This window comes from Dicentrarchus labrax, unplaced genomic scaffold (assembly GCF_905237075.1).
Source record: "Dicentrarchus labrax unplaced genomic scaffold, dlabrax2021, whole genome shotgun sequence".
In the NCBI taxonomy this organism is placed as follows: Eukaryota; Metazoa; Chordata; class Actinopteri; family Moronidae; genus Dicentrarchus; species Dicentrarchus labrax.
In genome coordinates, this window is record NW_026136710.1 from 7,001,146 (window position 1) to 7,015,983 (window position 14,838).

The window sequence follows — 14,838 nt, forward strand, 5'->3', positions numbered from 1 at the left end:
ATGAATTAATTTCTAAATAAAAAATAATCATTAATTTATTAGTCTGTAAAATCTCCCATGACCTAGTCTGTACAGTAAAAGCTCCATTGATTTTACATGTCAAAGTCAACTCATGGGAAATACTACTCAACTTGTTGTGAATTGTCTTCTGTGGGTCTGGAGGGGCTTTTTAAGTTTGAAAAATAACCCTCATAATGCGGTTGCATCGTGGGAAATGTAGGATCCAGTGTTTTTGAGTGTCGACAGTGATTTTGACCAACCTTTTTTTAGCCTCCCGGCTTCATGTTAGATAGATAAAGGTTTGAAATGTTTGAAATTTGACTAATCTTTCCATGTGAATTAGTCAGTGAATAAAGACAATTTATCTTTCTACTGAAGTGTCAGTGAGCAAGACAGTGAATAAAAGATAAAAAACAAGAAAGTGAGTCTGTGTCCCAATTCGATACTGTACAGCATATTACTTCTAAGCAGGGTTTCAGTATATTCACACAAGAAAAGTGGCAAAATAAAGAATACTCAAAAATGTGCGTACTAAAAAAACACTTGACTTTTGAGTGTGGAAATTGAGGCTGTTCACAATTGTGGATGGTGGTGAAATTGGTCCAGGAAAACATCAGAAAACAAAAATAACTACTATATTTTTCTCATTGTGAATTAACAGAACTAAGTCGCAGCTTGATTAGTCCTTACATTTTGCATAATTTGTTGTCAAAAGATAAAATGGGTAAAAATATAGCTATATAATAGATATACAAAAAAAAAAAAACCAGATAAACAGTAAGTATATAGAAGATACTGTATGCAATTAGTCATGTGAAATGAAGTAAGTCACCCTGTGGGTAAATCAGAAATCAGAATACTATTTTATACCGAGGGGAAAATTGGTTAATGATTTAAAATGAGTAACTTAACAAACATTAATAAAAGAAGAAGTGATAGAGCGAGGCAGGAAGGGGAAAAAAAAGTGGATGAATTGTGATTTGTGATATTGGGATAAATAAATAAAATTGACTTGACACGATTGTTGAAAGTGAGTGTGACTGACTTTTGAAGCACTTTCACAGAAGCTCCTTGTGGACAACAGCATGTAAGTACACCACCACCAACAAACTGTAAAATCCATCTCAAGAAACCGTCCTCCTCAGCAGTACAACCATCCACATATGTAAACCAGACCTTAAATCCCAGAGCCATTGACTAATGAGAGAATGAGCGTAAGTGAACACGCTGAATCAGTCAGTGAACAATGAGCTCACTCATTCACTCAAAGCATGAATGAGTAAGTGAGCAGTGTGAGTATTTGAGTGACCGCATCAGTCATGTCGATGAGATTTACCGGAGGTGCCGGCGATGGTGAGTGCAACTTTACATTTGATGAGTGAGCAAATGTGTGAGTGAGTGAGGAGGGATGAGGAAGTGAATGACTAATTGATTGATCCATTGAGTAAAAGGGTGAGGTCCGGGTTTGTTAACGTAACCTTCAATGGCGACAGACACTTTACAGTGCTGAAGAGTGGAGAAATGTGTGTGTGTGTGTGTGTGTGTGTGTGTGTGTGTGTGTGTGTGTGTGTGTGTGTGTGTGTGTGTGTGTGTGGCCTCCTTTCTGCTTGTTGGCCGTGGCATGACTGAACCTCCTCAGTGTCCCTATGTGATCCAGTGATCGATGCAAACCTCTGGAGGTGACTTTGACACACACATAACACACACACACACACACACACACACACACACACACACACACACATTATACTGTACAGCACCTGCACACACAAATGTAGTTCACCACACACATGGATTCACCTTCCACACCGCTACAATGCCTCTATTGTATGCTCAATCTCTCTCACACACAAACACACACACACACACCACAGCAGATTAGTGTTTCTGCTGCTGGCCCAGTGTGGGACAGGACACCAACTGGGCCCTCCGCAGATGCTGTTAAATCTCAGAGTCGACAGCTTGTCCTCCCTCCTTATAAAGTGACTGATATGTGATGTAGAAACATGAGCCCTCAGGTGTTATTTCTGCTCATTACAGCTCACTTCTTTTGGATCCTTAACCACTGCATCCACTTCCACCCATCTGACTTCTCAGGACAGAAGGTCAACAAACAAAGGTCAGAGGTCAACCTAAAAACTCTATTAATGTAGTAGTGGTAGCACACAGGGGTGTGGAAATATAAGAGGAATATCTTGCGGTATTCATATTTTTTGGGGGGTTGACTGGGTAAAAGGTTTAGATGTGGTTTGTGGGAATGAGGTGAAATGTGTCTGCGTTTCAGCATTGGGTCACTCCAAGGTTATTTGTGGTTTCCCTAGTGCGCAAACACCTGATGTAAGTGAAAAGAGCATCACTCCCAAGGTAGGACCACTAACTAGGAGTTGCTAGGAGACCGTGATTGGTGTGTGTGTGTGTGCCTGTGTGTGCGTGCTAGTGTATATCTGTATGTGTGTCTTTATTCAGGACCCATCTGGTTGTTTAAAGAACATCATATGATCATAGTGACAGGTGTTCTGTAGTCTGGGAGGCTTACTGACCAGAAAAGGAAGAGAAAAAAAAAAGAAACCAATCTAAACTTTTAAAAAATACATGATATATTCACACACACATTTTGATTTGAGTGTTTCTTCATCAGATGAAGTATTAAAGCTAAAGAGAATTAAAATGTATCAAATCAAATTTCTCATATTCTCTCATATTTGAGAAAAACAAACTAGAAAGTGAGTTCTCTTAGAGGTCCAGTGGGTAACATTTGGAGGCTCTATTGACCGAAATAGAATATAACATTCAGTTATGTTTTCATTTGTGTATAATTATCTGAATATAGGAATCGTTTTGTTTTCGTTCCCTAAGAATGAGCAGTTTATATCTGCAGACGCCGCGGGTCGCCTTCTCATTTTGAGCTGCCATGTTTCTACAGTATCCAAAAAAGGACAAACCCAACACTGGCTTTAGATTGGGGCGTTTTTTGCGTGTTTTGCAGCCACCGTAGTTTCTCCTTTGCACTTGGAAGGTGAGGGGGAAACGACAGAGTTGGGATCTACAACTACACCTCTAGATGCCACTAAATCCTACATACTGGCCCTTTAAAAGAGTATTCAGCATTGAACTCCTGTGACATTGTTGGACATGAAAAACAGAGATATCGTCTTGTATTCCACCCATTCTTCTTCCTTGCTGAAATCTGGTGCCTACATTGCCCACAATGTAGCTTGAGATGTGGGTGTATCATGTTAATAGCAGCTAACGTTGCCTCGAGTTGCTAGCCTCAAGCAGAGATGAGGAGCAGGCTACAGAGGCCTGATGAGTTCACTTCTTTCAAACTCCTCAAACTTTTAGTTTTCAGCCCCAACGGACTCTGACTCAAGTGACATCACTTGAGGCAATTTATCAGATTTTGGGCAGTTCCCTCTGGAGCCACAAAAGGCTTCATACAACTTTTTTCACATATGCAGCAGTACTCCCAAGACCAATAAACAGACCTTCATGTGTAAAATCGGTGGAGTTCCCCTTTAAATATATTCATCATATACATATGAGCTAATGGGTTCAGTGTGTGTGTGTGTGTGTGTGTGTGTGTGTGTGTGTGTGTGTGTGTGTGTGTGTGTGTGTGTGTGTGTGTGTGTGTGTATGTGTGTGAGATTATAGCCTGGCCATCTGGTCAAAGCATTTCACGATGGAGAGATAAATTATTTCTGATACTGTACAACTTGTTTGGGGGCCTTCCCAAAGTTCCCAAACTGATTTATGGGAGAGCATGACTCCTGCACAAGTTGACTTTTGCGTCATCCTTTTCGACAAATAGAGAGAGAAAGAAGTGGGGGAGAAAGGGATGGGAGGGAGGAGGCCCATCCTGAACGTTGTCCAAACTCTGCAGGCTGCCACGATGAAGGGTATATTTTTTATCAAGGTCTGCCAGCTAGGCTACTCTGACAGTTCAATCCTCTGCCAAAATACAAACACGGCGAGAGTGAGAGTGAAAGAGAGGGAGAGTATAAAGAAAGATGGAGAGTGACAAAAAAAAAAAAGATAGCAGCGGAGAGTCTTGTCATCTGATACTGACACTCAGCGTTTTACACAACTTTTCAGATTCAGTGAAGGCACTCCGGGGAGCCGAATGATTCACAGAGCAGATTTCTATATAAACTCTTAAACAGATCACAGAAATTATATAATATTCACATACAGCCAATTCGGAATTAAGTCAGTTTTCAAAAGGATGTCTAATTTTACATAGCATGGTCAAGTCACTAACATCTTTGCAGGAAATGAATGCAGCAATGCCCCGTTGTGCTACATTGTGTAGTGTGTACAGGTCTATTAGCCAGGACAGGCTTTTCTATTGTTATTGATGCTCTTATTTAGTTAGACATAATTGAATTCCAAAATACAATATCACTCATTCATCATGTTGTGGGCTGACATTTCTATCAGGTTATTGATGCACATTCAAGTGAATTTAGTAAAGTGTAAAAGCACATATAGATGTAGAAAATGCGGAGTTGGCTAAATATGATCGCGATTTTTTTGTTCGAAGCACAGACCTGTGAATTATAGAGGCTGAAACCAAATGTAATCAGCTCCACTGCCTACACGTGTAATCCTTATCCATTTGTGAAATAAACGTTTGGAGCTTAATCATACTAAGTCATGTTTCAAGCACGGCTGACACTCTCTCTGACCATCGCTGAATCACTGATGAACCTCTGCTTTAAATCACTCACACCAAGCGAGAGAGAAGGAGGAAAAACAGGAGTTTGTTATACAAGATCTCAGATTCTAACCAGTGAAATATAGGCTGCTACATTTTGTTTTCAACCTCTAACAAATGCCACGTAGTTTGTGTTTCATCTTTGACTCAGAAGCTGTTTAACAAATTCAGCAGGCCCTTTTTTTTCCCTTTGCCCTGGTGCAGTGTCGATTAAAGGCCTGTGTCATTTGATATCAAGAGCCTGTTACACCAGCGAATGTCGTACTGGTGATGTCTTTCAGTCTGGCACTATTCATGATGTCATGGAAAGGGGGTGGGGGCTCTCTTCTAAAACACCTGCGCAGGAAAAAAAGGGTTAAAGCTCATCTCAAAGATACGAAAAAGAGAGGGAAGGCCCTGCAAGGACAAGCTATCGATCCTATCCTGGGTGTACTGCCAGTGTTTCATACAGAGGTTCATAATTCCTCTGAATCGTACATCTCTTTCTCCCTCCCCTTGTCTTCTGGCCTCTTTCTTCTTCCGTTGCCCTAAAATGTGACCAGCGATGTGAATTATGTAAGCTAAAATGCGTGTCACTCACCTCTGCAGTGTGAATTACAGTGTCCTAGCTTGCTTTGAGCTGATTATACACATCTGTTCCTGTGTTGGCAGTACAATGGTGTTAGTTACTTCAGTGGTTTCAAAAATTAGGTGCAGGGACCTTCGGGGTTCTTGAGGATGTTGCAGCAGGTCCCCAGCAGAATGAGGGATCGTTCAAATTCACATTTCTTTCATGAGGATCAAAATTGGCCACCGTACATGTGAATTACTTTAGTGTGAGTTTATTAGGAGCAAACAACATGCTGCGCCTGTAGCTTCTTCGGGTTTGCTCGGTTATGTGCTGTCGTTAATTTTGATCCTCACCTAAGACGTTTTCTGCAACCTGCCAGCACCTGACTGCTACAACTAGCTGTGCATGCAGGGCTTAATTGAGATTTGTTTCTCTTCAATAGAGAGTGGGTACATCTTGTCTATGGGTTGTGACCACGTCAACTGGAGAGTAATTGATTTTTGTTTGCTTTATTTGAATCATTTTTAGGAGGCCTAAAGAGGTCCATCCAGTAATTCATAGGTTAAAAAAAATAGATATTTCAGCAATATAGCATTGTACTTCCATAAAGTTGGGGTACTCACAAGAGACAGATTAAAGAGAAAATCACTCTTGACTTAGCTTCAAGCCTCTTTCACCTCTGACCACACCCAGCAGTGATGTCACGGTGTACTGACACATCCCGGAGTACACTTCAACATCACTACAGCAATTACAGCAAGGTGAGAAACTAAACCACTGGAGGTCACCAAAAACAAGAGGTTCACAAACTTCATGAGGTGTTAAATTAGTCTTGAAAAAATCAAAGCAGCCGTGGCCTGTAGTGTAGGTCAATCTCCAACACTGCAGGAATGTACATTTCCCATAATGCAATTCAACAGTGTTTTTCGTTAGACTCCCTTTGTGCTTTGTTCAAACCCCACACTGCAAGTCAAGAGTTTCTGTGTCTAAACTGTCATTTTACAGTCCAAATACTCCTGGTGAGTAAACTGAACTTCATGTGTAAAATCAGTAAAGTGTCCCTTTAAAAGAGCACATATAAACAAACATAAACACGGTGTAGCATAAGAAGTTTTTTCTGCTTTCCTATCCTGTTGGTTATCTTATGCACCACTGAATTACCCCAAAACAGGCAATGTTTTGCAACTTCGTGGACTACCAAACCATGGAAATCTTAACAACAACAACAACAACAACCACAACAACAAAATCAGCTGAAACTCACAAAATGATCAATGTGAGTTAAGTGGCGTTCTGTGAAGGGAAAGTTAAAAGGCCCTGCTCCACATCAGCACCATGGACAGCACACCACTCTGCTGCAGGATGGATGCATTTATTTACAGTTTGAATAATACACTCAGATCCACAGATAATCCTGTGCAATAATTCTATAGATCATTAATATTGCATATACTGCAGTTAATATCTAAAAACAATATTATAGGGGAATGCCAAACAACAGCATTATAGCAGATAAATTATACAATAAAGTAGGATATGGTCACCATTCGCTGCATCTACAACTATAAGTCAGTAAGAGAAATATATTTTTTATTGATGCAGGGACAACTGTGAGTTCACCCTCCAAGTAAACAGTGGAATGATTAAGGGCGAGAGTAAAGCAATACAGAGTCCCCGTTTCTCCGTGTTCCCCCGCTGGTCCTTTAAGCAGGGTGCAGACCGGACCTGATGGGGAACAGTTTGGAACAGGAGCGGAGAGGGGAAGTTGCACCGCCCCGGTTCAGACAGCAGGGCTGGAGCAGATAAAAGCTCAGATAGTGATTGAAAGTGATGGTAAAAGGATTTAGCCTGGGCATTAACTGAGAGAGGGAGGGAGAGAGGGAGAGAGAGTGAGAGAGAGACAGAGTAAGAGAGAGAGCGAGAGAGAGAGAGAGGGAGGGAGGAGGAGAAGGAGGGAGGGTGATATTTTCCATAAAGCCTTTTTTTTTTTCCTCTCTTTCTTTTCTGCCCTTGAGCATCCCGGGTAAACCCGAGCTTGTAAAGTAGGAAGAGGAGGAGTAGAGGGGGGATGAAGGGCGGGCACAAGCCTTTCCTCAAAGTCAATATTTTATACTTTTGATACTCCTTGACGCTGGATTTCAGTCCTCTTTCCCCAGCCGTTTCTAGATCTAGGACACCGATCTACCGTGCGCAGAGATCCACGGTGTGATAAAAAAAAAAAAAGTATCCGGCAAAAACAAACAGCGAGCCGGGCAGGCAGATAACCGGAGTACAGTGAGGACCGCGGCGGGGACTGAGTACAGTGGATGGTCGGGGGGATCTTTTTCTTTTTGCCTAAAGAGGGAGACGTGCACGTACTCCGACGCCACACAAAGTGCTGACCTGTCTCACGGATGCATTTTTAGAAGTAAGTATCTGACATAATCTCGCAACGCAATGCATTTTTTTGGCTATTTAGCTCTTTGAAGTCTGCACCGAGAAGCTGCTCTGAGTTTCCCAGAATAAAACCGGACCACTCCAGGATAATCAGACAGGGGGTGAGAGGACTTTCGGCTTAATTTACACCAATTTAGACAAACGAAACCAATGCAATTCATGTGTGAGTATGCAATATCTATATAGTGTGAGCGATGCTCCGCGGTGGGATGCACTACTACTGACACACCCCTACAAAGACTGTCAGTGCCGGGAAATAGCTTTGGCGACTTCACTTGCCAACTCAAGTCCACAGGGTTGTGTGGGATAGGTTGTACGAGGACCAGGCTTCTGTCAGTGTGGGATGACAGTCGGATTATGATCAGTGAGGGCACACTGCAAAAAATGTCAACCATATTTATTCATGTATTCATGTATTCAGTTTTAAAATCGAATTATAGTTAAATGAAGTGAATAAATCCGGCAACAACTACTCCCAGTGCAGTTTCTATTGCTTAAAGTTTATTATTAAATTAATGACAGCGTGACAGAATAATATAAAAGGCCCTAATTCTTAAACTCCCAGAAAATGACACATGATTCCAGCAGAATCTTAAAAACAAGTTCATTTGTGAGTATAATTATCTCTCCTTTTTGTGCATTATCGCATATTTTAAGAAGATACAGGCTATTAAATGTCTCTTTCGCATTGACATTACGCAATGCAATATTTAAAACATCTGTAGCCTACTCTCAATCTCCAGAGTAATAGGTGCAATTACAACTCTTGCACGCACAGGCTGCACCCGGCAGCAGCACGTGTTTTTACGCACAAGGTTATCCACACAATGCGGCGCCTCTTAGTGCGTTTTAATGTGCAAACTATTCATATTTAATATGTAGCCGAATGCAACGCAGATTAGAGGCGGGTTCAACTAAACTTGCCCGCCTTATAACCAACTTGCTGTGCCACACATTCACTTAAAAAGTTCTCATAGTCTGAAGACGAATGAGATGTTTTTTTCCCTTTCCAAGCTAAATTACTGCCAATTACTACAGCATAATTAAGGAGTTAATTATGCTACAAAGTAAGAACGCAATCCACCCATCCACATGTATATTTCAGAGACTGATAATAAACTTTTATTCATGCAAAAGAGAAAACACTATGCAGGAATACATTTCATCTCAAGTTGATGTTGTATTTACAGTGAGATTAAGGATGTGATGGATTGGTGAGGGTACATTACTCCTCACACTAACTCCCTTCTCTCGCATTTGTCCTTATTTCGCCCCAGGACAATCAGAGGAGCTCGGACAGTGCACAACGTCCAATGGATATACCTGAAGACGCAACAGCTTCTCCATCATCCTCCCCGACCAGCTCCACGGTTTCCCCGCAGGACACCGCTCTCTGAGACATGAATCCGCGTTAATATCTCCCACCCAACTCACAGCAACACTATGGTTAAAGTGTATGTCGAGATTAATCTCTGTCACATTATCCGCCTTTCCACCCACCGCCCATCTTCCTCAGGAAGTCAGCCGTCAAAACAAGAAAGCGTCCCTCTCTCGGCTCTCTGGGGGCCGTCAATATTTGTGAAGAGACACTGAGCGAAAGTAGCCGATACAGTGTTCTCCTGTCATTCATAAGCCTGGAGGCGAGTTGTGTCAATTTACCGGCACCTCTCCATTCACAGTACAGCAGTACGGTGGTAGGGATGTGCACTATTTCCTTATGATCACCGCTCCATGCGCTTCACCTCTCCTCTGAGCTCCGTGGCCCCCTCACCCTGCGCCGGACCCCGCTCCAAACACCCCCCCAGCCTGCCATGCTCCTCCAGGCCGTGTTTCTGCTGCTGCTGCACTGCTTGGCCTTCACCCTGGGCCAGTACGAACTGTGCAAGTCCCTGGTGAGCACGGATGAGGGCTCGGTGTGGGAGCATTACGCGTGTCAGCCGAAAACCGCGTCCATGAAAGACTACATGCGGATCAAAGTGGATCCGCCCGGAATCACATGTGGGAACCCACCCGAGAGGTTCTGCACTCTGGTGAGTCAATGTCGGGACTTTTATATCTGTATTAACAACTTAAAGATATATAGAGTGATCCACAATAGAAATATACTGAAAATACTCAATTCTAAGTGCAAAAAGTTGAAAACATTTTTGCAACAGATCCCAGGGTCATGCAGTTAAGCTGAATAGTGATAACAGTGAAAAGTAATGACACACAAAAAAAAGGTCTAATTAAAGTCAGAACAGGATTCACACTATAAAAGCTTTAGGGATCTAAAAGGGATGACACAAGTGCAATGACTTGGCGTTGCTCGACCTCCCTCAGAGAGGTCCGGAGGTGTTGTTTACATTAGTATGGACTTGGCAGCCAGGGATCCGGTTTGATTTGGGCTTCCAGAGGACTTCACATTTCCCCTGGTAAAATGCATATAGCGGGACCTTTTTAGTTCCAAGGACACTGAAGGGTGAGCTGGAGGAAAACTCGTTAAAATGTCTGCTACAGCAATATTTAACACACTTTAGCCTGCAGGCTAGTTCCCATCCCGGCTAATGTAAGTGTAATAATTTGAAATAAGGGTTATAAAATCATTGTAATCCTAAGAAGACTGCAATTAAGCTTGCCCCTGCCTCTTCAGTGGAAGTTTTATATTTGACTCATAACATTTGACTCCCTGTGTGTGTGTGTGTGTATGTGTGTATGAGAGAGACAGCAAGTTCGTCCTCTTGATGATTGCCCCACTGCCATTGAGTGTCCACTCATTGAGTTGGCCAGCATTGAAGGTGCCAGACCTGTCTCAACAGCCATGAGTCAAAGTCTCACAAAAAGTGTTTCTAGAGAGAGTGTCTACATCACATTATACAATCATGTCATGTCGTTAATTAGGTGTTTGTGTTCTGTGTGAGTGGAGATTTGTTACCTTAAGACAGATTTTTACAAACCACCCTCCACCCAAGTCTCCCTCTCTTCCTCTCACTGATACTAATAACAGTACTTGGGATCATTTAACAGGAGCAGGAAAGGATATTGTGCTCCTTGGATACCTAATGGTTAATGATTTGTAGAAGTAGCGGAAACCACTGTCGTCTTGAGAAAGCCTCTCCGATGACTTCTATTGAGATGGGAGACGGACAGAGGCAAGGGAGAGGGGGGAGGGAAGTGAAGAGAGATGCTCACTGCCATAACGTATTGACGTCTGCCCCCTAATGGTCCTGGCCTGGAAACTTCTATAACTATGTTTCTGAGTGAGCAATGATGAAATATTGATGGGCTCCTTAATGGGCTTCCTTACAAGGGTTAGCTAGCGTTGCTCCATCCCATGGATCCAGAGTGTGCTGCTAGGCTGATGAGAGAGGGGTAGAGGGCGGGACAGGAAGGAGCCTCGTCTTAGTCAGCACTTTTACATCGGACAGGGTCTTTATAGTGGAAAGTTCTGGTTCTTCTCAGGTCATCTGTGGCTGTGGGGATTGTACCAGGCCCCCTAGTGCACTAGCTGGGGGATTTAGAGACTGAAGAAGCTGCGAGATGAAAGTTTACTTTAGAAGTGAGGGATGTCAGACTCAAATTCCTACATAATGAGAGAGCAGAGTTGGTTTAATACTGTAACTAGATAATTATTTTACTAATTTAGGGTCCTTTGTAAAAAAAAAAAGAGCTTATCCAGCATGTAATAATCCATATTTTGCATTTATTTAAATGTAAATCTCATTTGGGGTTAAGAATCACTGAGCACCTACACATGTCCTACTCCTAACAGAGTTTGAATCCATCTGTACACGCTTCAGCAAGGAATCAAGGCCATTACAATCTTCACCGTCTATCTTTTGGACCCGCCAACGGAGTATTAGTTGAGGGTTATTGGTATACAGATCATTTATTTTCAGGCAAGCAGCATTTTTTCCCTCTTCCTCTTGCCCCCAGATTTGGCAGCTTTACAGAAAATCCAGTTTCTTATCTAATTGGTGTACATTTACATTCACTCATTCAGCAATCCCACAAGTCAAGAGAAAGTCAGGGCACTGAAAAAAAAAGAGAGAGACTGCATCACCCAGTGCGCAGAGCTGCTCATCCTTAATAAGACTTGAGACATACTGCGGAAGATGCAAAATATATTTTTTCCCCCTTCTCTCTCCCTATGAGTGCTACAGTGTGTTCCTAAAAACTATGGTAGAATTCACTTTTTGTGGGGGGGTTGATGTTGAGGCATACTGTAGCTTTTCCTGCTTGCATTGGTTTACAGTAGTTTTTGGTCCCACCATCTCCACAGGGATGCATTTTTTCCAATCTATTTATCTCTCTTGTTTTCTGGGAATGCAGCATCCTTTTTCCTCAGCCAAACAGGCCAGCATGTTGGCTTCTTTCAACATGACGGGCTTCCAGCACTTTGACAAAGATGCTACTGTCACTAATGCTGTGTTAGGATCTTCAGTAGTTTCTTTGTAGTTTCTCCGTATGATAGCTAGTATGGAGTCTTAGCTTGCAGTTGAGGATGATGGAGTAAGGAGGTTTGAGGGGGGTGAGGCAGTGTGTTGCAGTGGGGGATAGCTAATGATGAGGGAGAGGTGAGGAAGATCCAAGCTTAGCTAAGCAGAAAGATGAAATCAGACCACAGTTCCACAGTAGTACTCACAGTGTCGATATAAAAATGCTGCATTCAAAAAGGTCTCGCTGTGCTGTTGTTTGTTATTTAGTTTTTTGGTTTTGAACCGAAACCTTCAATCAACCATCTCTCTTGGGGCGGAGAACAGAGAGCAGCCGAATGCAAATGGGATGTGTGCAGGAATGTACAGTACAGAGTGCGGTGACGTTAACGGGGACCAGCAGGGGTGTGTGAAACATGTGCACGAGTTGGCTGACAGTGCACGGTAGTATGTCTAAGAAAGACAAAAAAAACCCACAAAAAAAAAAACCACACCTTCCTGTTCCACAACACATTTGCCCGTTTTAGAAGGTAGAAATCAGCCAGCTCTAAAAATAGACATGAGAAGAGAGAGAAGCCGCGCAGCAGCGGAAGGGGTGCATGCAGGAAGGGGAGGAAGATGGCAGCTGGTAGCGTGGATCAGTGCTTCCCAGACTGGGCCTATGGCCATACTTCATACCCCCTGCCCAGTGTAGCCCTGCCAGGCCCGGCTGGCCTGCCCTGCCCAGCAGTGGGCCATCAAGGCCATGCAAAAGGGCCACCCACAACCAGCAGTGGGCCATCCCTGATGCATCTCCCTGGGGTAAAAGCTAGCCCAGGTGGCCAGTGTACTAATAATACACCCTTGGAGGTGAATTTGGGCTTAGCATGAGCAGGCCTGACAGTGCGGGGCATAATTAACGAACTGGAACAGAGAGAAAGAAACAGACAGCTAGAGAGAGCGACAGCAAGAGTGGCTGTATGAACAAGAGAGGTGGGGGAGGGTGTAGTGATGTAATGGCATGGCTTGCTTCCCCATTAGGACACAGTTGAAAGTGATCAGAGTGTGTTTAGATGTGTTGGCAGAGCGAGGGGATAGTTATAAGTGAGATTTATCTCTCACTGAGGTGATACTAAGAAGGATTGGCCGCAGGGGCTTAGACAGCCCGAGGTGGACTTAGCAAGCCGCCTCGTCTCCCCGAGCAGGATTTCAGGACTGACGGCTGTTTGGAGACGAGACACCATATGTATAAAAACTACAGAGGCTGTGTGAAATTTGTACAACTTGGTTGTTATTATCATATTTGTGTCCCTAAACATGTTTACTTCCCACCTCGGCTGTAGAGATTTGGTAAATACAGACAAGGACAAGGAGCGTGAGCCTCTTCACTGTCCAACAAAACGTCAATGCAACAGAATCCATCTTGAAAATACAGACAAAAAGAAGTCCCCAGGAAATGCCCATAGACTAGTTTTTGAGATTATTTGAGTTGTTTTGAAAATTGGAATATTTTCGGGAGGAGATGGCAAATGCATTATTGAAATGTGGACTGTAACAACAACAATCTTAATTGGGGGCAACGACCTACAGCCATCCAGTGTCCTACAGCCCTGCAAAAACCCTAAAATCAACAGAAATTCTGAAATAATGCAAGGATGTATTAGGGGATGCTTTGGGTTTAGACTCAAATACACGTGTTAGATTTCTGATGATATGAAACTTTCTGAAAAATCTGCAGACACACTCATTTCCCCAATTAACATTGTTCTTCCTAACCATCTGTACAGAGGTGATGGGTGAAATGTTATCATAACCAATGGAGAAAAACAGGATAACACCCAGGCTCACAAATTCTATAATTTCCCATTAACATCTGTAACACCTCAATTAATTGGTTTTGCACATCGAAGTCTGTTTACAGATGTTGGGGAGTACTACTGCATTTGTGAAAAACTATGTATAAAGTCTCCAGAGGGATATGCATAAGGTCTTACAAATGGCCTCAAGTGACAGTCGGCAACTGAAAGAAATCCAGGAGTGTTAACAGACCGACCGTAACCCGCTTGTCATCTCTGCCTGAGGGTCGCGGCTTGAGACTACATTAGCCGCTACTAGCATAACACACACAACTCTTCAATTGAATTGTTGGCAGACTAGTTGCATTGTGGGTAATGTAGGCAACATATATGGTTTTGCTGCATCGATCTCGATCCTTTTTTTGAAACTGTCAAGAGGCTGACTATGTTATAGGAGGGCAATGCTACTACTTTAAGAAATGCAGAAAGTACAAAATGATATAAAAATCTCCGTTGCACAATCCACATCTCAGTTGTCTCAAAGTTTTAAATTCTTTTCCAGCTCGTCTGCTTCTCTTTAGCTACATCTCCTCCTTTGTGATTGGTTTAGATTTAATAATGGGCATCAATAAAGATAATAGCTTTTACCTGAATTCACCTCATCAGTGCACTTCAAGAAAACTCTTCTCTACTCATATTCTGTTCTTTCAGTGCACTGTATCTGCTGTAAGTATTGAAGTACTGAATTCTAAGAGTTCCCAATATAACTCGTCCTGGTCCGACTGTGGTGATCTGAGCGGGACGAGCCTTGCTGCTGCTTTGGAGCAGCATGGTGTCTCTTGCTCTGTCCTTCTTTTCTCCTCCTCCAGCACAATCACACATGCCTACAGTAAACATTTACTTTTGCGTGCACGCACACACACAGACATAAACAACACTCACCCACGC

The 14,838-nt window shown here is 42.8% G+C and overlaps 1 protein-coding gene across 26 annotated transcripts in view; it reads left to right on the forward strand.

Moving 5' to 3' along the window:
• The first annotated feature begins 7,269 nt into the window (after nt 1–7,269).
• The window catches only part of ntng2b (netrin g2b), a 64,626-nt gene continuing 57,057 nt past the window's right edge, over nt 7,270–14,838 (forward strand). For all 26 annotated transcript variants that reach the window (XM_051413002.1, XM_051413001.1, XM_051413003.1 and 23 more), the window contains exons 1-2: nt 7,270–7,671; nt 8,978–9,730. In XM_051413002.1, coding sequence (XP_051268962.1) covers nt 9,512–9,730 — 219 coding nt within the window. In that variant the 5' untranslated portion in view covers nt 7,270–7,671; nt 8,978–9,511. The remainder of the gene's footprint in view (nt 7,672–8,977; nt 9,731–14,838) is intronic.